This window comes from Pezoporus wallicus, unplaced genomic scaffold (genome assembly GCF_028554395.1).
Source record: "Pezoporus wallicus isolate ANWC-B61680 ecotype Strahan unplaced genomic scaffold, APGP_CSIRO_Pwel_v1 contig_360, whole genome shotgun sequence".
NCBI lineage: Eukaryota > Metazoa > Chordata > Aves > Psittaciformes > Psittacidae > Pezoporus > Pezoporus wallicus.
In genome coordinates, this window is record NW_026640059.1 from 779,193 (window position 1) to 805,557 (window position 26,365).

General features: G+C 37.9%; 1 protein-coding gene across 2 annotated transcripts in view; it reads right to left on the reverse strand.

The window, feature by feature from the left end:
* Positions 1-21,524: 21,524 nt before the first annotated feature.
* Positions 21,525-26,365, reverse strand: part of CDC73 (cell division cycle 73) — a 118,095-nt gene continuing 113,254 nt past the window's right edge. For both annotated transcript variants that reach the window (XM_057417181.1, XM_057417180.1), the window contains 2 exons: positions 24,103-24,244; positions 21,525-23,034 (listed from right to left, as the gene is read on the reverse strand). In XM_057417181.1, the coding sequence (XP_057273164.1) occupies positions 22,998-23,034; positions 24,103-24,244 (179 nt within the window). In that variant the 3' untranslated portion in view covers positions 21,525-22,997. The remainder of the gene's footprint in view (positions 23,035-24,102; positions 24,245-26,365) is intronic.

Genomic DNA, 26,365 nt, shown 5'->3' on the forward strand with positions numbered 1-26,365 from the left:
TGATCCTGCCCCTCGACTCTGCTTTGCTCTCGTGAGACCTCACCTGGAGTACTGTGTACAGTTCTGGTGTCCTCAACATCAAAAGGATATGGAACTGTTGGAACAAGTCCAGAGGAGGGCCACGAGGATGATCAGGGGACTGGAGCACCTCCCGTATGAAGATAGGCTGAGAGAGTTGGGGCTGTTCAGCCTGGAGAAGAGAAGGCTGCATGGAGACCTCATAGCAGCCTTCCAGTATCTGAAGGGGGCCTATAGGGATGCTGAGGAGGGACTCTTCATTGGGGACTGTAGTGACAGGACAAGGGATAATGGGTTCAAACTTAAAGCAGGGTAAATTTAGATTGGATATAAAGAAGACATTCTTTTCTGTTAGGGTGGTGAGGCATTGGAATGGGTTGCCCAGGGAGGTTGTGAATGCTCCATCCCTGGCAGTGTTCAAGGCCAGGTTGGATGAAGCCTTGGATGAGATGGTTTAGTGTGAGGTGTCCCTGCCCATGGCAAAGGGGTTGGAACTAGATGATCATAAGGTCCTTTTCAACCATAACTATTTTATGATTCTATGATTCTATGACTGGATAACATGGAAGGACCGAGGACATCTTGACAGAGGCCAGCAGTGACACTGAAAGTCCAAAGGCTTCTGCTTTCCTGCTTTGCCTGCTTTCACATAATCCAAACCACTCACCTGATGCAGGAATATTGATAAGTGAGCAATTATCCAACCTCATAGACACACCTTTACCTGAGTTCATAGGTCTCTGATTTTTCTTGTCGGTACTTAAGAGTGTATACTCTAAAACTAAATCTATCTCAATCCAGCTCCTCCACAGCGCTCAGTTTAGCTTTATAGGGGTGTCAAGCTTTAATATTCTTTCATTATCTTAAAGGCTGGCAGGTTCTTGTAATTATTAGCTTAATAATAAAGTATTTGAAAAAAGAAAAACAAATACATAAGTAAACAATGGCATTTAAGGTTATGTAAAGCATGTCTAGGTCACCAATTACTTTTAGTGTACGTCTGCTTAAGAGTCTTTTCTGTTCCTTCTCAAATTTCCCTAATGATTCATCCCAAACAAGTTTTTGGATGTTGGCTAACATGCTCTACCCTTTATTTTCCTTGGTCTGCACATTTTCATTACAACTGAATTTACTACATGTTGTGTTTTATACTTGATTAATTACTTCTGCTCTCATTGTGACCTCTAAAACTGGTTTAGCACAGCTCCAAGGCTGCATTCCTTTAATGGCCAGTATCTGATCATAAGCTTGCTGATTTTTAGTTGTGGGCCATCTGGTATCATAGAATCATAGAACAGTTAGGGTTGGAAAGGAGCTTAAGATCATCTAGTTCCAACCCCCCTGCCATGAGGGACACCTCGCACAAAGCCATTCCACCCAAGGTTCTGTCCAACCCGGCCTTGAACACTGCCAGTGATGGAGCATTCACAGCTTCCCTAGGAAACTCATTCCAGTGCGTCACCACCCTTACAGTAAAGAACTTCTTCCTTATATCCAATCTAAGCTTCCCCTGCTTAAGTTTTAACCCGTATCCTCATGTACCTATACTTTCAAGGCTTCTGCCTATGCCTGTGCTGCTCTGCTCTGGTCTAATGTCACAGACAGCTTACTCTCCAGAGAATAACCAGTTATAACTACTTTGCAATATATTAAAAAATATTTATAATGTTAAGTGTTGTCACACAACTGTACAAAGTTAACCAAAAGCTAAAACGAGGTAGGCAATAATCCCCTTCTAGATAATAATCCAGCAGCAATTAGAGAATTGCTGTTACAGCTGAATAAGCAGGGGGTAGAAAATGAATCTCCGCGCTGGCCAAGACAAACCCAGACAGAGTCTGACAGATGTTGAAGTCTGCACTGTTAAGCACAACACTGTGACGAGTTACAAGCAACAGGAGCTCCACATTCTCTCTTCTACAAGACTATGCCATAGATCATAAAAATGCATCCATCATAGTAAAAAGACTTACACAGCTCTAGTTTCCTGGGTAGCTGTGCAGATCTATAAGAAGATATTGTTACCTGCTATGTTCAATATCCTATCTCTTTACAGTTTAATATTAGGAGTTTAACTAAGATTTCAGTTGTTATTTCTGCTCCATGTACAAGGCTTACTCTAAAAAGCATGTGCATATGTTTGGTTGGATCATTTTTCCACTAATATTCATCTTTCCTTTCTTCTTATAAATGTATTTGGATACAAATTACATTTCCAGAAACTTAGCCAAATAATATCAGAAGCAGCCTCTCATCATTCAAGGACAAAAATGTTTTATACTTTCACAAACAGAAGATTAAACACCAAATCTGTATTTGACACAGAAATCCTGAGTAAACATGTAAGTATTCAAGCAAGTGCTCTTTAACTTTAGGCAAACAAAGTGTTTGTCACCTTTGTGTATTTCAGATAGGAGACTAACACAGAATAAGATGATCTGAAAACTGGAACTGAATAAGACTGTTTTGATTTTTCTGCCTGGGTAAATTATGCTTGGGCTATATCTGCAAGACTATCCTTGTAGTTACAATGGCTAAAAATACTCATGAATGTGCTCTGGGAATTTAAGAGTTATGGAAAACACAAAGAGAAACACTTTCTAGGAACTGTAAGTCTGTTTCAGGATCAACATGCATGGGAAAAAACGTAGGCAAGGATCCCATGAATTTGTTTTTCTCTAGGACTTGGGTTGTAACCTTGACCACTGAGTAGCATGTGTCATACCACTGCATTTCCTGCTGAAATCCCTGAAGTTTCTCATGATCTCTCCAGTGCCCTGAAAGCTGTTTTGTCATTTCCTTGTTTAACGTTTTCACTCAGAGTTTTCTCTGCAATTTTTTAATAAAGCAGTAAAATCATTGCAGGTTTGGGTTGGGTTTTAAAAAATGTCTTACATGGAATATTTGATAGTGTTTTCCGTTTCAAAAATACTTACAGGAAAGCTTCTGTAGTGACCTTCTAGATCCTGGAGTGAAGAGCCTGTATTGCAAGTAAGAGAAGCTTGGAAAGTATCATGTAATTGGTTTCATTAACATAACTAGGAAAGCTGAGCTGAAGCCTATACACTTTTGTACTTCGTGAATTAATGAAAAGCAATTTCATTTTGAGAGATGAAGGTGCTCCCGATTTGGGCTTTCTAAACAAAGACTTAGAGTCTAGTTTAGGAAGGAAACATTATTCATTCTGCATAGGATGCTTGGTGGAAGTCCCCACAAATCAAGCTATCAACTATTATAACTTTAAGCTATTTTTACAATTTGACAAAGAAATCAGTGTCTATTGGTTGAGAGTTGTACAATTAGTTCGTTAATTAGTATTCTACCCGTTATTGGTTGAAGGTCCCTCTCACTTCTTATGCTGATCAGGCTTTCTCTTCTCTCGAGTCAATGGTAGTGTTGCCCCTGTCCCTTTTACCTAATTACTACCCACTTTCTTCCGGGTAGTCTCCCAAGGGTTGGCATGTGGGCCTGATGTTCCCAGTTATTAGTCCTGACTCATCACCCAGAGAAGAAGGATGTGTGCTCTTAGTTCAGAAAAGTCTTTGTATGTTAGCGCAGTTATCTAATACAGCTACTGGCTGGATTAGCATTGTTTCGTGAGATATTGAAGCATCAAAGGTAGAGATAGAAATTGTAAGCCATCATAAGAGTTTCCTGATTTTGTTGGAATGGGTGAGGGAAGACCAGTCTTGAACAAAATGTCAAAGTTGAGCATGGGAAGAAGGGGTGAGAACAACTCACAAAAAAACCCCACACCTTCGTTTTTCTTTCCCCAACACCCCATTTCTTTCAGTTCAAAGGCCTTCTATCTAAGCCTACAAAAAGCTAGTTTCTCAAAGTTAGATAAATGCCCTGATTGATTTCTGTTGGAAGCTTAGACAAAGCCAAAGCACTCCCAGGGAACTTCAAGGATGAAGTGTTTTCCAACAGAAAGGCATTCTTTCGAAAAATTGTGAACACTTTAAATATCAATACCAGTGTTGGCACAACCATTTTAGATTAACATTTCAGTCAACACTTTTGAATTTTGTTCTACTAATTCATTCTCCTGCTATTCCCATCGCTTCAAGGAATTGATCTGAAAAATTAATTTCTGCTTGTATTGAAAAGTGTTTCAGTATTCCATTTAAAAACCTGAAGGAGAAGGCAAATAGAGAAACTTCCCTGCTAAACTTAATGCATATTTAAAATCTTGTGGGTTGATGTTCTTTTATTCCTTATTGCTGGAAAATGGAAAATGCAGCTCCTTAGAAGGTCCAGCAGAGAAGCACCTGACATACAGACTTCAATAGTAAAGGTTTTGTACACAACCCCTACAAATAAATAGAAGAATCTCTCCAACTCCAGTAAGCTTAATGCCTATGCCTGATTTCATTAAGATGACAGTTTTGCCTTTTTTTCTCTCAGTATTTTTATGTACTGCTTCTTTCTTTAGGTTTCCTTAGGTTTTAGAAAACATTGTCTGTTCACTCTTGTCTGAATAGTGAGTTTTATTATGCCTTAAAGGACTATAAAGCTATTTAAAACCCATACATTTCTCTCTTCCTAATCTCAAGGTGAAATTTATTTTCAAATGAGGTATGTCCTTCATTTCTCCTTGTTTGCATATGCTAATTTCTATGCAGATCAAAAGTTTGACACATTTTAGTGCTTCAAGTTCATAATCGCAAGACAAAACATAAAAATATGTGACTTAAAAGTGGTGTGCTCAGTTTTCATTCCATATGAAAAGGGTACGGAAAAACCCACAGCTCCAAGATACTTGGCAAGAGGCAAGCACAGGGAAGGCAAAATTTTGTTTCATGACTGCTGAGTAGAAACCTTATAAAAAAAAACCCAAACAACTCTTTTTTCTCTCTGGAGACTACCTGAGGACTTCAGCTTAACAAAATAAACTGTTCAAATACACTATTTCCCACTATTCTCAGTCAGTCATGCTGCTGTGATAAGCAAGAAAATATTGCCTTCTATAGAACTTAATGGCATTTAAATACAACTGCATGCAATAAAGGTGTCATGAAGAACACCATTTTATGCTGAATATAAAGTGACCTCAGTTTACAGAGATGAAGGAACAAATACCATCTTTTCCTGACAGAGCTGTTCCTAACCCTGCAAAGTTTAACAGTGCTACCTGACCTTGCCTGATCCCACTGCAGAACCCACTAAGCAAGGCTGAAGAGATAAATTTAGACAGTGCTGGACCTTACATTCTCTTTCCTGACTTTTACCAGCTGTCATTGTGAAGCCTTAAAAAAAATATTGTCTAAACATAAGATGGATTTTTTAGATATTAATTTCAGCTTAGATATGAATCAATAGAGCATGCGGAGCTGGCTGCATCCCATCACTTGTGTTGCATCAGACCACCCCATTTGGGCAGGCAGTATGCAACTGTACCTTGTTGCTTGATTATGACAATCGCTATGAGACTGGCAACCTAGTCTGCAAATCTGTATTGCTTTTCCAGGCTCCTGATGCTATTTCCAGAAGCCCTGTCTGTCTGTAATGTTAATTAAGCTTGTTGGGAAAAGTAAACGACCCTTAAAGACCACCATATTTTTGTATGCATGCCGGAAACTTTTTGGGAAATGATGTAATATGCTCGGTGACCATATAAGGATGACCTGTATAGCAATTCGGGGACACACGTTAGGAGGAGCTATCCCTCGTGTCTCCCGGCGCCGCAATAAAGAATACCTACTTGTCAACTTGAAACTCTGTTGGTGAGTTTGTTCCTGCAGTTTTCTCCAAATCAGTGTTTTGATTATGAGCTGGTTTTTCAAATGTACTCAGACTGCAAGGCAAGCAATGCTTTGTCAGCCTTTAATTCCACAGAGGAATGCACGAGACAAACAGCTGTCCATTTAGGGCCTGTATGCCCATTCCTTAGCCATCCCCTGAGAATAGTGCCAGAGGAAAAGCACTACGGCCCTGGACTGACAGCCCTAGGGATTAGGAGATGGAAGCTACACCAAACAGATACAGGAAGGCACAGCCCCCCTCTCCACTCCCTTTACTCAATCTTGAGACCAGCCTGAGATTTCAGTTGAGCCGTTTCCAACCATCAGGGTAGCAAAATATTTATAAAGTTGATTTTGGGCACTCATGTTATGATACCATACAGAGTCTGACACTTCTTGAGAAAACTGAGTCACATCAAATCACTAGTCTCTGGCAGAAATTGTATATAAAACATATGCTGCTACCATAAAGTGCTGGTTTTATTTTAAGAAGAGATGAATCTGAGGCAGTCCGCACTGCACAAAGAACGACCAATATTGCCAAATACATATGTTGAAGATTTGGTTCTGAAACCTGCCTGCCTTTTACTTCTGAAGGAAAAACTGCTTTCGATCTCCTAAATTAAGTACTGTAGCACCAACTGCTGCTATCTCAACCGATGACTGCTAGATCCTATTACTTTAAAGGCATGAACTACTTCCCAGCACAAAAGCACATTCACCTCATGAATCAGCTGCAACCCATCTTTGGCCTTAGCTGCCAATGACACTCTTTTATCTCTGTTCAAATGCAAACCTTCCCTGATCTGAGTAATAAGACAGGAATCACCCTGGGGAGGGGAGACCAGGCTAGAAAACATCCTCTAGTTTACAAAACAACAACAAAAACATCACCCCCAGAAAAGTCAGCAGATAAGTTTTTTATTTTGCTATTAGCTATTATTAAAGAACTCCTGTATAATTCTTTGAAATAGCCCTTCCACATGTTACAGATCTCCATCACATATTTCTGTGTTTGTCTTCCCTCCTCTGACTTGTTCAGTGGCTGTCTGCAGCACAGAGATGCACTGAATAACTAGAAGCAAGGCTTCAGTCTCTCACAGAAGAACTGTTGGAGCCGAGAGCTTAAGCAGCTGCATTTATCAGATATTTCTGAAGAATTTCGACTTGTACTCCTTTTCTATAGTCTCCATGCTAACTGGAGGGAAAGGAGGAAATTTTTAAAAAGAAAAAAACCCCACAACATTGCAGTCTTCTATTCTATTCTTACTCATGGAAATCTTTCATACATGATGCTACTGCATTAATAAAATTCAGTAGATTGTGTGGGCGTATCTTTTACTTATTTGGAGGTAAAGATAATGAAGCAATTACAAGGTAACAGATACACCTGGAAAGAGCCCTGATACTCAAAATTAATGGCTAATAATATTCAACCTGAGTAAGAGGTTAGATATTATTCATAATTTCTGGTTGCCTCTGAAGTGTAGCACACATCAGGACATATCATTTTAAGAAGTCTTTGCTTTGGACAGAGGTAATTAGTAGTGTTGCGAGTATTATTTGTCCTCTAATCTGTGATACAATTTGATTATTACAGCTTGGATGTTTATGGGTATCATGGTAACTACAGCATTCCAGAGCACTAAAACACTGACAGCTCCTCTTGAAAAATTAGAAATACATAACAAAATACTTTTGTAAAGCTCAGGGGAGGAATTTTTAAATATTGCACACAAAGACATCAACCTGTTAATGCAAATATATTAATGACATCTGTAAACGCAGTTTGGAAAAACAGCACACCTGCTTTTCACTTCTAAAAAGTGTTAACGGAAGGAGGGTAGATTTAGATTAGACATTAGGAAGAAATTATTGGGAGTGTGGTGAGGCACTGGAACAGACTGCCCCAAGAAGCTGTCGATGCTCAATCCCTGGAAATGTTCAAAGCCAAGCTCGTCAGTGGTTTGAGCAACCTGGTCTAGTGTGAGGTGTCCCTGCCCACAGTAGTGGGGTTGGACCTAGATGATCTTTAAGGTCCTGTCCAACCCAAACGATTCTATGATTCTACTTTAAGAATTAAGCAAATCATATTAAGGTACCTGCTCTAACTCAAATGTTAATGCCCAGAATCAAAACCAGTGTCCCAAAATAAACTACTCTTTAGCTGATGATGTACTCTGGAAAGCCAGATAATGGCCCCTTCTTTTGCAGTGGGTATGTACCTTTGATACAGGGCTAACCAATGTACAGGGGGGTTAGAGGAATCTGCTTGCTTAAACAAAAGTATTGTCTGTACCTATCATGCCTACTAAGCAGAACAAAGGCACTAACCATTGATAAGGAAAAGCAGACACCTGGTTCTATTGACAAGGAAAAGCAGAGGCCTGATTCTACTGATAAGCAGCTATTGATAAGGAAAAGCAGACGCCTGAAGAGGGAGATGCAGATGGTTTATGGCTGGAACACCGACCAAACCCTAAGGCCATACATGAAGACTAAACGGTGAAAAGTTCAAGAAGAGAAAGACTCATTTACTTCATCTTGAAGACTCCTATCCACAGGAGAAAGACTCATTTACTTCATCTTGAGACCCCAGCCCATGACCAGAGGGGGCACTGTGCAGGCGCAAAGGACCTTCTAACTCATTATAATAAGAAGCGGGGATAGGACATGAATACGTATAGGTGCATTGTGCAACCTTATGAATATATATAACTTTAGAGAATAAATGTAGAGGGAAACAACACTGAAGTACGCATGACTTTGAGGAATTACCCCCCTGCGTCTCAGTGCTGAATAAAAAGCATACCTACTTTACAGTTTTAACAAGTTGTGGAGTCAATCCGTGCATCACCTTATGCCACCTGCCCACACAAGAATTCACTTCTTCATTTTGATCCACTGCGCTTCCCTATGAAGAGAACAGATTGTCTTAATCAAATGAGAAAACTCTGGAACTCATTCAACAGCTTTCAGGGGCAAGACATTTTCAAGCAATTGTTATTTTTAATATGTAAGAACCCGCTCTACTAGATTTCCTTCTAGCATTGTCCAAATAAACCTGATTATGCAAATGTTTTGTATGTTCTGCCTTTTCCTTTTTTCAAGCTACTCTGATAGCAAATGATGTTCTTGTGACAGTTACAGCAGATTGTATTTTCTGGTACAGTAAAGCAAGTATCTTCAAATTTTCTCTGTAAAAAATGATTTTTAGAGTAGCTTGTTTTAAGACTAGAAGAGACTATGATGATTATGCAGCTTCCCACAGAACTAATCAGAGAATTTAATCCTGGAATTCCTAAATCTAACTCATCTCTAAAACTCATTATTCCATGTGCATCTTGAAAAATCTCAATCCCTAATCATCAACCACCTAGAGTTTTGACTTTGAGTAACAGTTTACATATCTATTCTACCGATCACTGAAAGCAAGAATCATACACATATATTTATCAAACAGGGCATCTTGGTGTACTTCCCTACCAAGCACTGAGTCAGTCCTTTGTGCCTCAGAAAGCCCCATGAAAACCTCGAGTTTATCCTTAATTGTTCCTTTTGTGTTAGAAATAGGGATGCTTCTCAGGAGGTTCATGACCTTTTTGCCAAGTTTTGGATGGAAGGTCCCACAAACACAGGTGAAGATTCCATTTGGTGGCTTTGTTGCAGGCCAGCAAAATCTGTTGTGCACGTGAAAAAGGCCTGTGACATGGCCATTGTTTTAAATTTGTCAGCTAGAAATGCAGACATATGTCTGAAAGACCTGTTTCTATAAAAGAAAGCCTTCCTGACCTCCCCCTGTATTAAAAAGAGTACTCAAGATGTATTCTGTGGAAGGCAAATTCATTTCTTGAATTATCAGGAAAAGCAGAAGGATACCAAAGCACAAAAACACCCCCCTGTTTTGTATAAAGATATTTTATCAGAAGGGATTAAATTGCCTCCAATGCCTTGTTAGAGGTGATACCTATAGGGAAAGATACCATTATAGAAAAGAGCAACAGTAAGGTAAGCAAGTAAGTTGCCAGTGGTTAAAATGAAGGCCCAACAAGTACAAACACGCTGTGTTCCGTCACAAGACAGCCTTGATAGAGGTATCTTTACTGTTAACCTTTACAAGAACTGTAAAAGGATAGGGTGAATAACAGATGCTTCCTGGAACTGACAGGCTGTACAGGTAAAGGAGCTCTATTAAATTTCACTTCACATTTCACAAGGGAGAAATTTGAGATCTCTAAACATAATTAATTTAAAACATTCAGTACCCAGTTTCAGTAAAGATAAGTGCTGAAAACCTGGTTCATTTTGTGAGGTACATGCATCTTGGAGATCTCTTCACTGTTAGAGAAAACACCTTTACTGATGAGTAGCCGCAACACTGATAAAAAGATTGATTCAGTGAGACCAGACCAGTGAAACCTCAGTAACTCAGAATGATTTGGGAGCAGAAAATAAGATGTCAGAATGTTCATAAGATGCATAAAACTAACTGGATAACAGATTTTTGCCTTGTGTCTCACCCTAGCCATCAAAGCCACCTTTGGTCTTCCATCAACCAATATCTTCAACTGCAGGGGAAGAAAGCACACACCTTAAATTAAACTAGGAAGATAAAGGCAGAGACTACTAACAGACTTAAATCTGATTATCCTGTTATCCTGTCAGAGACAAACAGAAGTCTCTCAGAATAACCTGAAACCCAAAAAATAAAATAAAATCCTGAAGATAGTAGAATCTCCTCCTTATAAAAAGCACAGACTGACTCAACTCATTCACCAGTTGTTAGAGGAGCAAGGAGGCAAACTTACAAGCAGATGGGTCTAATTCGTTGTGCATGAGTCTCAAAGCTCAGCCACTTCCGTGAGGGAAAAATTTTGGGCCTATTTGTTTGTATTTCACCTGCAAATCCCCTAATCCTGAAAAACCCTGCACACTGTTGATAGCTGCAATGAGTTTTCTCTGAATACAACTCCCATACCAGGACAGATATAGCCACAGAAACAGATCTGGGAAAGGAATGGTGGTGAAAAGGTGCCAGCTCTGGATGTGCCTCAACACTGTGACAAGAAGCATCTCACCCTCTGAACAGTAGTTAGTAAGGCACAAGGCACTTCAGACAGATCACTATTTCAATGAGTATCAAAATTGTACACCAACATGTCAAGGCTTACAACTGGTTGGGAGGATGATGCAAACAGCAGTGTGATAAAAAGAGAATGCTGAGACTGAACAGGCATGAAAAGGTACTAGGGTGTATCTAACTCTAAGGATTTCAAAGGGTCTGCTTCTTCTTTGCTATCCCTTTTCAGCCAAACTGGCCAGAAACAGGGCTACCCTATCCCCACTACATGAGCCACTGGAACAGCCTGAGCTTAGTCAACAGCTGTAGACTACGGCAGAGCAGCTTCCTGGCTGTTTCAGCAGCACGTTCAACGCTACACTGGGCACACAGGTCCACAACACATGTAAACATATGAAGGCTTCCACAGGTCTCTGAAGTTTGCAGGCTTTTTTTAATGCAAAAAAAAAATTGTATCAAGTTAATATACATGGATTAGGGAGAGGGACTGGAAACCAAATCTTTTACCTCTTTGCTTCATTTAACCATTCAACATCCAGTCTTTCACCTCAGTTCTCTAGATTCAGGCTGATTCACAACTAGCTTCTTTCTCCCACCATATGTCATTTTTGTCACCAAGTATGTTACTTCTTAAAAAGCATTCAGCATTAACCTGGACTTCAAGTTAAAAAGTTGAATTTACTTCACTTCTGTGCCCAATCTATCAGTCATGTGGAAAATGTTATTTTTCCTGTGAATATAAATACAAGAAGGTTTGTGAAGTATGCATACATCTCCCACAAGTACAGCCAGAAGCACATCAACTGATGGTAATACCTGGTTCAGTTCCAGCATTCTGTGAGAAATCATAATTTTTTAGTCTATTAGCAAGTTGCTTATGAAAACTGTTAGGATTATGAAAATAAATGAGGGCTAATTATATTGGAAGTTGCCTTTCTAAATCATATTGTCTACTCTAAAGATACATGAAATTTACATGAAACAGGAACATTTTTCATGTATCTCTGAAAATACAGGGAATATTTGTTAAAAAAAAAAACAACAGGGTTTTCATAGTATGGTTTGGATTCCCACATATAAAAGGGGACCACAGGAATCAGAGAGAAGCATTCTTAAAATGTTTGGGTATCAATTAAAATCTCCTGTGGTTGTCTCAATAATGGAGGGAAAAAGCCATAGCTAATATGTGAAGGCAGTAATATGTTTTTCCATATACACACAGAAATTCTAATATGGGTAAAGGACTGTATATAAAGTACAAGAATGTAACTTTCTCAATCTGGATGTGAAAAAAATCGAAGCAACTCTTGTGTTTTTCTGCTTGAGATAGGTGTGAATTAAGCAGCACTACTAATTGGCATGTGAAACAATCAGCGAATAAACTTGATTGTTAATATTTACATAGGAAAATCATCCTGGCCATTATTAGAAGATTATTCAGAACAACATTTAAATACCACCATCTTCTGCTAATTATAAACTGACTCAACTGAGGCGACAACTAGAACACAGTAACAGGCGTGAAGGCCCAAACTCACCGCCCCTCTGTGCCCCAACGCCTCAGACTCCACAGCCAGGTCCATTTCCAACATGGCAGCAGGGCAGAGAGGGGAAGGTAAGGTGGTGTGTGTTACAGCTGCCGAGGGAGGAGCCGCAGGGGCAGCACTTTGTGAGGGGGACCAGCCGGCAGGGCCCAGGCGGGAGCTCCTGAGGCACCGCCCCGCAGGCCCCAGCCAGGACAGTGGGACCTTGGCGGCAGTTTTGCCTTGAAGCAGTTGTTAGTGTTCCCCGGAAAGCACCAGTAAGTCTATTGTCATGGAAGCCCTCGACTCAGTGAGGAACATTAGCACGTGACCCACTTTAGGCTCTTCTGTTTAAAGAGAGATTCACGATTAACTGGGTCCTAAGGACATATTGTATGTCTCTACCAGATACAAGGATGATCAGTAACCTTTAAAAACCACAAGATCATAAAGAGACAACTCGGGGAGTTGTGGGCTCATGGAAAAAAACAGGTCTTTGGACAGCCCCAGGTCCAACCTCCTCTTATAAGCAGGGCCGTAAACTAGGTGCTCCAGAGCCCAGTTAAGCCAAGTCTTGAGTACTTTCAGTGAGAAAATAAGTTTCCACCATTTTGTGGGTAACCAATTCCTGTGCTGAATTGCTCGAATGAAGATTTATTTCTTTCCTTTTGTCCAGACAGAGTTTTCCCTGAAGCAACTTGTCCCTGTTGCCTCTTGTTGTGTTACTGTGAATCCGTGTGAAGAAAGAACCGCCGTCTCCTCTACAGTTACATTTTAGGTACAGGAAAACACAATACATCTTACCAAAGCCTTCAAAACCACCATGTTAATTTCTGGTGATGAAATAACACTGATGTCAGATGGGGAACCCAGTAAACATGGGAGAAACATACTACAGGAAAAATAAGAAAACAAACAATCCCATCCCCCCCCCACCAAACAAACAAACAAAACAAAACCAAACACCCACCCCCCCCCCAAAACCCTAAACAAAACCAAACCCCCAAAATTGCATCTTCTTAAGGAAAAAGTAACACTGACAAAACGTATCTGTACCTCTGAAAAGTGAAACCCAAGTAGCCTGTTTATATTGGTTACATTTACATACAACCTCCACTTTAAAAATGTTTTGTGTAACACAGAGACCCCAAAAGAACTAGTTGGAGGGCCTGCATGAGCCACAAAGTGACCCCCACCTCTGCAGGATCAAACTCAAGATGAAGGCTACACAAGTTTTAGGCTAAGACTACACAAGCCTTTCACCTACCCTGAAGGCTTAGAAGATCCTTCTGCGTCAACTGAATTCACAGTAACAGAAACCCAAGTTTCACAGGATTCTCTTTTTCCATGAAATATAGGTTGGTCATTCTTGACCTTTTTTCAACAGGTGCACCTACGCACCTACACAGGGGTGCTTCAGTTTGAACGAGGAACTTGTTCCCACAGAAAAGCTAAACATTCCTCCCTTAATTTGCTTGTACTCTCTGTTGTTGCACGCTATATAGAATTTTCACATCAAATTTAGATAAATTTAATAATGGAAATAGTTGATCTAGAATCATTAATTTTCTTTCTTTCTGCTCTTTTGCCATCATAATAGTTAAGGACACCTGTGGAAAATGACAGAAAAATTGTATTACCTCTGCAAGACACAATGATATTAGGGTTTGCACTTTGATAAATCAGGTTTACCAATCTGTTGAAGGATGCAGATATTACTACAAATAATTGGAGTTACAAGGTGTGTAACATAAGGGTAGACGTTAATAGCACAGAATTTCTTTGTAAAGTGCATAAGGCATGCCACTTAGAAGCATAGCCAACAGTAAACAGATTTTTTGCATTCCAGGCATATACATTACATGTTTGGACACGCTACTTTCACAGGAAGGCAAGGACGTTATCAAACACTGGTGTCTTTGTGTAAAAGCAATGAGTTTCTAGAGAATTTAAAGATTAAAAGTAATCCATCTCAAAATCAATACTGTGTAAAATAATTTTTATCACTCATGTTATTGCTGATGCAAAATGAAACTGGCCCCATGCAAGCAGCTTTTTTCTCAGACACAGGTGTGGACTAAGCTTTTTCCTTACTTTAAAATACTTGATAAATTTTTAAAATTTGTGATCAATTTCCAATAGCAGAAAACCTGCTGCCTTTAGCAGTTATCAGCCACATACTCAGCGAATGTAAAGGCTATGTCAGTTTACCTCATGACCTAATTTAGGGATTTGCAGGGTCAGCTAGCTTACCCAGGGAGAAAGATGCAGCAGTTTGCTGAGTCAGACAACCACTTCCTTGTTTCAGCTGCACATTCTAATAAAACAAATGGCATGAGGCAAAACTCGTATCATTTTTAGCATGTAAATCTTATCCCGAACATTTCTATATAGACTTTTCCCTGACGTTTCAGATAATAAACTACATATCGTTTCCTTTAATCTCCAGAGCCTAACCCCACGGCAAAATAAACAAAAATTTGATCCAAAATAAACAGCTGCCTGTAGGTTGTCTTGAAACACAACTCCTTTGATGGTTCTGAACCTCATCACCTTATCATCACTGAATTACATAGCAGAACCCCCGTTTCTCTTGCTTATTGCTAAAAGCTTCAAGGTTACTGCTGGTTTTTAAGGAGTCTTTTAGTCTGCAGACAATGCCATATGCTGCACTGCTAAGTGTGGTAGGGAACATAAAGAGGTACATTAAAGAAACCCAGACATTTATCTCTGTTTTTCAGATATAAACATCTCATGTTTTACTACTATAAATTCAATTGCTTTTACAGAAATAAAAAGTACACAGGTACTGCAATACAGCAGAAAGATGGGAGACTGAGAAAACAACTGGAAGTAAATGCTGTGAAAGAACCAACGGACAGAAGAAAACCGCTACAGGCTGAGATACTGTGGGAATGAAGACTTAAGCATTTGTGGTGCTCTGCTCCCAACATCCCGTTATTAAGCAATGACCAAAATCTACTTATTTTTCCAGTTTCTATGATGTGTCCTTTCCCAGACACACTACCACCTGGGCATAATTTACTTTTGCAAGAAACACTGTACACATGAGGAGCTAAAAATTAGAAAATATTTACACCCACCCCCTCCCTTGAATGTGACTGGTAACACGTTAAATCCCAGAAATAACAGTATAAATCACGATTCCAGAATGTAAGAAGAGAAGCACATTAAAAAATATGTTGCATAAAGAATTATTGGGCTGGCGATGGCAAATTTATTACCTGTTTGACTTTCAAACCAAGATAAGAATGCTTTGAAGATACCTGCATGACATTTCAGCACTATCTCCTATTAAACAGATAAATCCTTGACATATTCAATGCATTTAGCAGATTTTTGGAAGATGCTGTTCTGCTCAAGTTCTCAAAAGGCTATTTCTTGCTTTTCAGCTAGAGAACACAGACTTCTTCAGTCTGCATCAGTGTAAAAATAAGCCTCCCAAGAGGCAAATTATTAAATGCAGAGGCCTCCTTACCCATAATTTCTTATGTTGCTTAGTTACTATATTGATTATTTTATGGCCAAATGTCAAATTTGTGCTGAAAAAAATTTTCCACATATGGAGAGCACTGCAGTTTAATTTTGAGACATTACAAAAGTAATGATGTAAAAAATTACAACATGCACCATGAGGGATGCACATTTTTCTCAGTGGGAAAATGTGAATGTACATGCATATAAACACAAAATTAACTATAATTTTGTACTTACTTAATTTTGTACTTACAAGATCAATCAGCTCCCTTGATATTTAGGGAAAAGGCTAGATGAGCAGACCAACAGGTACTGAATAAAGCCAGAAAAATCAATAATATTAAATGTGAAAACTAATCAAATTCAGAAGGGATTTTATATCACTGAGTGAGTTTGTGGATCGTTCCATTTGGTAATGCTAAACCAAGATTAAAGGGAAAGTAATTTAGGGCATTAATCCACAGAAACAAATTTGTTCTACACAAACTTATGAATTGTTGTAAACATATTTCAGTTTAGTAATCTTACTTTAGGAAGCTTTTCTGTGTTTGATTTATTTTTAAATCTTTAATCCTATTGTTCCCTTTTTAGCAACTTTTAAGCAACCAGACTAATTGCTTCCATCATGCATAAAACAGAGGCTCTTTCATACAAGTTTTATTACAGAAGATGATCTCTCTCCAGTGAAACTTGACATCTTAAGTTTCACACAAGATGCACCAACTGAATTTAAACAAAGATAGGTCAATGATGTCTGAAAATTCCTACCCATATAATGCAGCTATACATGACATTCTGAAGGAATTAATCTTCAACTCTAATACCTGTTATTCGCAGGATCGTCAGCAGTGATATTTGTAATAAGTAAAAGCTATAAGTACTGCTAAATAATTTTACTCATTTAGGCTACATCTTTCTAAAAACTACAGACATACTTTCAATAGCATGTCATTAGCATCAAGAAAATCATGACAGCTATTCTCAGGAATACCAGAATGAACACCTGGTAGAAACCAAAACCAACAACCGAGGATTTGAATACACAAAAGATCATCTCCTTCCTCACTGCCAGTGATCATGAGTGGGAATACTAGAACTGAAGAAGGGGCAGAGGCAGCTGATGAGGTCCCAGTCAGTTACACTATCTTCTGTGAAGGTATGAACTTTTTAAGGGCATGCTGTGAAATTTATCAATAACTCATAACCCTAGAAAAGAATCGAATCTTGGTATTTCAGCTTCTAGAATTAGTCGCTGTAGTTGCCACACAGTTCTTACTAAACTGAAAATAGCTCTAATAAGAGCGTTGAATAGCATCTGAAAAACAAGTATCAATTTTTGGTTTTCTTCTCATAATTTTATTAGACTTGTCTCTCTTAAAACCACTAACAAAGAAAACTAGGGTGCTCCTCAAATAACTTGCCAGCTGCTGAACATCCACTGTCAGTTGATTAAGTATTTACATTTAATTCAGTCTCAGGTTAAGACTGACTCAACTCAGTGGAGCTCAGGATGACCACTCATCATTCTGCTCCTAATACTTACAGTATTAGTAAGTAATAGGGAGTAACAGGGAGAAATCTACAATTAAAGACCTTTGAAGAATAAGTAGAGACATTATAATAATTAGCATGCCTTCAGTACTTTTATGTTCAAAACCTCAAAGCTTAAATGCTACAGGTCAGAATTAAACTAGAATGAAGCATGATGAAGTATTCAGTAGGTCATACCTGCACTTTTTATTTATTTATTTATTTATTAATGTTTGTAACCAACTCTGGCACAAGAGCTTGTGCTTCTGCCCTGTCTGTGCACTGATGAAGATGGGGCAGAGGAGTAATTCATGGATGTGCACTCAGCTGAGGTCCTCAGAAACCTTGCACCTTTGGGAGCAGTCCCAATCTGGGAGAAACAAACAGAAAGAAGTAAGGGAAGAAGTTGAACGACTACTTGGGTATCCTGGACAGGGTTTCAAGAGGGCAGGAACAACTGAAAAATTAGAAGCACGCTCTCTAAGACATTTTTTTACATCCTACTTCACCATTAAGAATCCATTCAGAATTATGGAACTACAGGGTTGGCCTTGACTGATAGGAACAAAATAAACATTTCTTCTTTCACAGCTAAGTTGACTACTGCATTTAGAAAGACACCTCACCTTTGGAAGTCCACAAGACATTTTTGTCAAGAATTTTCAGAAGTTGGACTTGAGCTGATCTTGAACTATTAACTCTGTAAAATCATCATAGTCTAGTCTTAAATATTAGGTCAAGTAGCAAAACATAAAAAAGATTAAGATTTAGGTATACAGTCATTAAGCACAAGTTTGACAGTTACTTGAGTTTAAAGGTTTAATCTCATGAGGAGTTTGTCTTCTTTCACTCAAGAGCGGCTGTCCCCATCAGATTCCTGTAAGATTTCATTTTAACTTGAACCTTCAAAACCCCTGCTAAAATTTGGGCCCAGTGACAGAGGCCAGAATTTATACTCTACCAACTCGTTTAACCAGACTTTTCAGTAACTGCAGCTAAAGATTTACCTCTGACAGTTTTCAGTGATGCAGACACCTTGTGTGAAGCAAGTACAAGCTCTTCTGAATTTGAAATAAAGCAAACCACAGCAAAAGAATTTAAAGATGCAAATAAAAAACATGAACCAAGGTATTTTTCTTACAGATTTTATGTACCACCTCGTATCTTTCAATTTTACATGTGAAATAGTCTCTGCAATAAAGTTTCAAACATTCAAGACTGTTCTTTGCATTTGCATTCTGATTAAAAATTTTTAAAAATTTTGATTAAAATCAACACAGTAAGTCAGTCTAGATGCACGGCCTGTCGCTGTGTACTACCTACAAATGAATCTTGCTTGATTAAATCTCATTATTCTCAAACTTGCCCTCTATGATAGCATCACCACTGAGAAGAATGACCTACAGACACGCCAATGACAGCTGAACAATGGGTTCCATGTTACCCACTGGATCACAGTTCCATAACAAAACCATCTTTATCTTTGTCAAGTTCATGAACTCCACTTAAACAACTTTAAGTATGAAGTGATTTGTTTTCAATCGCAGAACTGCTGTGTTGTCTTAGGGCAAAACCAAACCAAAGAAGGTAAACTAACACAACTGCTACTGAAGTACACAGCTGCTCAGCAAACGAAAGCACAACTGCCATCTCTTGAAAAACAAAAAATCAGTCAAGTAACAAATTAGAAACAGGGAATATGACATTTGGAGAGTCCAGTTTGTAGTACATTTTTCCACAAATTAGCTGAACTACTTGGCCAACAGTTTCTTCAGGCAGGGATTTTAACTTTCATGAACACATTGCTCTAATAAAGTACTTAGCATTAGTTATGGCTTTTGAATTAAAATGTATTCATGACAATAAATTTTAAAATCACTAAGCCATTACTTTTGATCAGGGCTTTTTTTTTTTTGTCTGTATAGTGTTTGCAAGAATTACCAACCAAGTGCATATTTCACCAGCAAAAGAATGAAAGCTGTACTAATAAAACTTACTTTTGCAGGTCTCTGCAGAGAATGGTAGTATTTTATACCCTGACTGCATATCAAATGAATGCCAAAACCAAATTTGCTGTTCTGATAAAGGCTTATCTGTCACATTTAATGTACCAGTTCGATTTATGATCACGGGCAACTTAACGCACAATCTGCTATCTACATTTTCTTCTGTATTCAGAAATAAAAAGGTTTACAGCATTGCAGAACAGTTCTATAAATTGTCTAGCTCAAGCACTGACTTTAGTACCTATTTGTGAAAGTATTTTCCTACAAAAATTTCCAGGTAATAACTAAACAGCTGAGCCTAATCAGTTGAGGCTGCTCATCTGCAGTTTATTCAGGTATGCAAGACGTGTGGTTGCCCTGTTTCACCTAAAAAAAAAATTCCCCCTTTGCCTGCTTTGTTCAGGGTAGCATTCAGAAAGCTCAAACGGTATAAATCATAGGCATTTTAGTTTTTAGTATAAAATTGTTACTTCAGACATACCTACTGGCCCCTATAACCTTGCTACTAAAAGAAATAATCACCTGCTGCCAGTAAGGGAGCCCAATAACAGACTTCAAAACAGCTTTCATCTTGTTATATCTTGTTTCATCTCATTCACCTTGTACTTATGAAAGAGTGTGGAGCTATGACAGTTAAAATGTTTAATAGAAACAACCAATTTGATATCCAATTCCAATGCTAGTAACATTCTACTGTTAATAAACTACAGTCAGTGAAATATCTCAGTTTTAGTTATGCGTTTTAATTGAGTGCAATTTACATGCTCTATACACCTCTTAAGTAGTGCATCCAATTCACTCAACAAGGAGAATGCAGCTCACTAAAACAGATGTCTGATCCTCCAGCTTCCTCAGTTCTTAGTTCCTTTATTACTCTACATTAACTTGTAGATAAATAAAGCATAAGTGTCTGAAATTCCAGCTCTGTTGGAAAATGCTGTTGTAAGGCTAAATTTTAAAGTCCGAGTAGTTTCATAACCTATGTGCAGTTATTTATGAAGGCAGCAGGAATGCTATTCTGACAACCTAATTAAACTTCCAATAATGTGAGCAGGTATCTGATTGCAAAATGGCTCATTTTATAAACATCACTGCTTTTATGACTGACAAAAATATGCACTATCAGGTGCCAACTCCTTCACAAATACATGTTTTACAACTTGTACTGTAAACTGGTTGCAAGTAAAAATTCCATGATTTTAAAGGTCTACGCTCAATCCATAAAAAATGGCACAGTTCATGCAAAGATGTCATTGATTTTGTTCTTCTGCCAGTTTCACATCCATGTAACTTCACTAGTTTCAGAGAAGTTATTCCCAGTATATACATAAATTTGTATCTAAATCAAGCCATCACCTGTATACAATAATTGAGGTAAGATTACACGTGTTTAAAACACAAGTGAAATACAGGACAGAAAAACATAACTGGACCTTGCCTGAAGACCACTATAACAGTCTGTATGCTACAGTGTACAAGAAACACACATTTCTTCAGAATTTGCTTTAAAAGTTTGCTGCCCACTGCAGAAGTCTCTTGAAAACTGCACGGGCCCTGAAGTGCTGAATAAGTCTGGGTAAAAAAAAAACAAAACAAACCCACAACAAACCCCAAACACATTTCTAATAGGAAATGCTTGAGAGTTAAAACCCCATACATGATATCCCGCTATTTAAAGCGGTAATGAACCCTAAATTGAACCACTTCATCATAGTTGTGATTGCTGTGCTGAAAACCATTACAGCTTTTCTAATTATAGCACAGGTTAAAACAAAGTACTGAATGTTTTAGTTCACTCACGTATGACATGGATACATTTAAAATGAGTTTAAGGACTGGAGAAAAAGTCATTTGGTACTGGCCAACTGCTCACACAAATAGGAGTCCTTCTAGCACTTCTGTACTGCCTGTTCTTCCCAGTCACTTCACAGAATCCATTTAAAAAGCCAGTGCCAACTTCTAATCTTGGAGTCACTGAAATTTTTTGTTTGGAGATTCAGGTTTTTTTTTACATTTCTATTAAGACCACTTAAAAACAGCAGTCTCGATACAGCAGGGATGGAAATACATAATTAAAAGTCAGACCTCACAGCCCTCAGATTTCAGAAACAGTTCTAAAAATCTCTTAGGGAGATGTGCCTTCTGATTTTATTAAAAATGAAGGTAACATCAAAAAGCAAAACTAAAGAAGAATAGGATAGAACATTTTACTTTTGTCAAACCTTAAACATAAAGTATATTAAGAAAACATGGTCTGGAACTTTAAGAACAGGAATATAAACATGTATTTTGTGTTGCAGGAAAAAATTCATGAGGGTGTTACAGTATTTGATCTTTCTCTACATCCACTGGTATGCCACATCAAAGTAACATTATTCAATAGATACAGAGATACCATAAATTTCATACAAATACCAGGGTCTTCTGGCCTTATACTGCAGATCAAGCAAATTGTTCTTTGGTAACTGGAGTAGGTTCATTTTCCATTCCAATGCAGGACTGTTAGAAGGCCATATTAGCCACTCATCTCAGAAAACTACAACTCCTGTAAACATAGCCTGGGCTACTTTTGTCGCAAGAAGATAGTATTAGAGGTGGTATTAAGAGATATAAATGCAAAGAAGTTAAAATTATTCATTCCTTGTGGTGGCTGTTTCAGGAGAAAAAAAAAAATCCAAACTCTCTCCTTCTCTATTCACTGTTTAATCTAGGTAACATTTAGACTCATATGTAAAGGCATTTTGATAGATGGGAATGTACACATGCACACTTCCAGTTTAAATAAAGAGACCTGTGTGGAGAATGGCAATTTAAAATTAACATGACTTGAAGGTATTCCTATAATGAAGCTTAAAGATTTAGTAAACAGGGACATTACAAACCCAAAAAAGTCTTTCTATATTTTTCATCTTCCCTTTTTCAACAAAGACTGACAGAATATACATATACAGGTTGACATGTTGATTTATCCAAAACAATTTTCACTTTGCTCAATTCTTAAGTCCTATTGACTAAAATGTAATATAATTCACAACAAAAATCTTTCAGTAAGTGAAACAATATGCAAAGAAAACCAAAACTAAGCTCAGAAGCTAAGTGGTTTAGAAAGCCTGGTAACATTTATGTGTGCGTAAGTGTGCCTGATTTGTTTTATACATTATATATATAGACACACACACACATATATATACACACACGTGTGCACACGCGCACACGCACACACACATTTTTAACCTGCAGTGAAGATTGATCTATTTTCTAATAAGGAACAAAACACATCATTTAAAAATGTGGCTAATTTAACAAAACGGAGAAGAAACTGCTGCTATCAAAATATACAATTTGGATTGCAGACTAGAGGCTAACAACATTAAAAAAATAGTTTTAAGCAAAACCCCTTTGCTTCTGAAGAACAACAGGTATCAACCTGCCATAGCATGAAGCATCCAAACAAGATTTTATAAAAAGTTTAAACTGTGACCCTTCCTTGTCTGTAAAGTTCTTGACATATCATATAGTGCGAGCTCTGGTCTCCAAACTGGAGCCCCTTTCATTTTTCTCAATCCATACTTCAGGAAATAAATGGCAGCTGGAGGATTCAGAATCTCAAGTGAGATTTGTGCTTTACCATATACCTGAAAAAAATCAACAGAAAACAACATTACTATTCTTTCAGTATTTACAGAAATTTTACTCCAAGGAACAATATGCCCAGACTTTATTAAGACAAAACTCTTAAGAGAATTGGCAAGTGGCCAAAGAGATACAACGTGTAATTTATATGCCATATAGGTCTGTATTAAACACAATATTTGGCCCACTGAAAGTCAGCTAAAATGTTTGTTTTGAAGAAAATGCGTGTTTACCAAGGCATCACATGACTTCTAGTATTGGAAGACTGTTGTTAACTGTAGTTCATTCTGGCATTCAGAAATACGGTTTAGATGAGACTTAAATAAGAAGCCATAGAATGTTTGATGGTTGGAATTATTTTGACGATTCCTATAGGATTTTCCTTTTTGAAGTTCACTCAATCATTCCAGCAGTTTGCTGTGCAATCAGCATGAAAAGATTAAACATTCATGAAATGCAGCGGCTTCTCCTTTCCCTCAATATTTCTTCAACTGCTTCACGATAAGAAAGTTTTCTTCTCTATAACATGAAAAGGTATTGCGATGAACTTCCTATTCTGAGAGGGTTCTGAACCACAAAGAAGTAGAGTCAGAAACAATGCTGCTTTTCACAGACTTGCTGGTGCCACTCCATCCCTTGCTTCTCACGAAAGGCAGGGGCAAGTACTTGGAAGACTGTCATCTAGTAAGATGTAAAGAGGATGGAGGAGAGCTTTTAAGCTCAGAACTGCAGTCCAAGAGGAGGGCTGGGGGAGCTCTACATCAACTAGCTTGTTCTCTAGTCCTTTCCTTCTGTTTAAAGGGACATGGGGAATCACGGTACTAATCACTGATTAAAAGTAACTCCCCTTCCTTAAAATCCATGCATATTACACTTTGGAGATTTTTACTTACTGCTCGTAATAAAGTATAGTGGTGTATATTTAACTGTATCGTCAAGGAAAATTTAAACAAGCAGTATTTTCAAGCTAAAACATTGTTTGATGTTCAAGTTGTACACAATTCCCTTGCTGCCATAGCTTTTCATTCTCAACGAACATGAGTATACAGGATTTTGAACAGGAAACATACCTGTCCAAAGTTTCCCAGAAGCGTAGAAATACTGGCCTATCCAAGTGTCTTTTGTGGTAGCTTAGTTCTAACACTGTTACATCCCATTTCTGTACATTTGGATCCAGACGTACTTCGTCATATTTGAGATGAAAAGCTTTAACTATAGGAAACAGGAAAACATTTAGTAAACAAACATGATGACTCTGCAGTGTTTCATTATTAATCAAAAATGATTCCAACCACATTGCTCTTTTTTCAGAGGAGAGCCGGAGAAGAAACTTAATGAGCCCATCATCTCCCAAGAAAGTTGACTAGTTAATAAAGGGAACTGAGCTAAATATACTGGTTAGTGCCCAATATCAGGCTCTCCTGATATTACAGGTTTAAGTTAAAGGGCAGCCCCTATTTTTAGACGCGTAGATTCCAGAAGAACAGCAAAATCTCATTGCCAATTCAAGTACATCTTCCTTGGGAAACAAAGATGATCCTTCTGAAAAACTTTAATGTGTCCAAGAGTTAAGAAAAAAGAAAAAACAAAAGGCATTTCTGAGATCAGTAAGGAGGAAGCATGGCTATTTCACAAAAGCCTGTTTAGAAGACTGTTAGCAGAATGCCAGTATAATTCCCAAATACTACATGAAACACTGTGAGAAATTTTATAGCTGCCACTTTCCCCTGATCTATTGATTACTCAGGTTAAAAATGGTAAAACATTAACAGTTATTTTGCTCTTGGGAAGTACTGTCACATGTGAATTATGTAAAGCCCAAGCATTAACACAGTGAGTATTAAAATCTTCTTGCAATTCCTCTTCATTTCCTTAGCCAAATAATAGTTTTGACATAATCCAGTGCAAAGTATTTAAGTCTTGTACAGCTCCTATCTGGTAACCCATTAGATGCATTTTCTATTTTGGTTATTACTGGAGAAGTAAAGCAGAAGCATAGAACCAAGCCAGTGGAAACTAGCTATTTTTAAAGCCATGGTCAGACATTTTTCTTGTACTACACTCTATTTTTAGTTTCGCAAAATGCACCTTCAATTTTAGCCAAATAGCTGAAATAAATAATAATTAAACAAACAAACAAAACCCCCCAAACCCCACAAAAACCTTAGTTCCTTTTTCCAGATACAGGTAGATATGCAATGATATACCTACAAGCTTTCTAGAATGGTATCTGAAATCAGCTTGCTGTTTTTTTCCTATTAACTCAAGAAGTGATCATCTGTCTTGTGCCACTGCCACATAAATTTCCAAGTTTTGTGAACAAAACCTATGCATACGTATCATTTACCTTTGCTAAATGATGCTGCATGTTTTAAAATAACTCTGGAGAAAGGAAGATATACTGGGGCTATGCATTTACCGAAAACTTAATCGACACCTGACAGAGTCTCTGCATTAAGGTTAAATGGTACACAGCAGAAGACAATCCAATTCTGCATCTGAAATAAATCAGTATTAAAGTGCACTAACTTTATTATTATATATATTTATTATTATTAGTGCACTAAGTTCTCTAGGAGCAAGACCTTTAGAATGGTATCCAAAATTAAATATATGTTCTTGTTGTAAAGCTTTAATAATTTTAATTTCTGATTAAAGGGACATCACTTAAAATTTTATCTCAAACACTGACTTGTAAACGCAAAAATAAGCTTGCTTGCAATGTGAACATTAAACACTTAGACCATGTGTAAAGAAAACTAAGGAGAAAAATTTTAAAGACTCAACTAACAAAATGCTAAGTGGCATATCAACTGAACAAATAAAACCACTTTGGCAGGCTCTGGTCCAATACAAATTGAGGAATTGCTTATGGTAAGCTACCTGCTTGCTTTCCAAAACAACAGCAATAAGCTATTTGTTAATATTTTATTAATATTTGTTAATCACTACAGACTCAGTGACTTAAATGAAGAAATGTAAACTGCTGATCTCAGAAACACCCATTTATGAAGACTACCGAAGACTATAAATATGGGTAAAGTGATAGCTTCAAGAAGAGGTAAACATGCACAACCAGACTGACGTTGCCTGTGCTCTCTCTTTACACTGTTTTATTTTGAGGAGTGAGCGAAGTCATTAGGAAAAGTCCCACAGATACTCTTATCAGCAAAGTACCTCACAAATACCTCACTGTGAAACAACAGAATACACTTCTTAAATTAAAAAAGTCCATTTCAAAGCATCTTCATGAGCTAAATAAGAAATGATACTCTTCTTTCACTTAAAAAATGTAAGAATTTGCACACCTTCAGTCTGAACTACGCAGGCTAT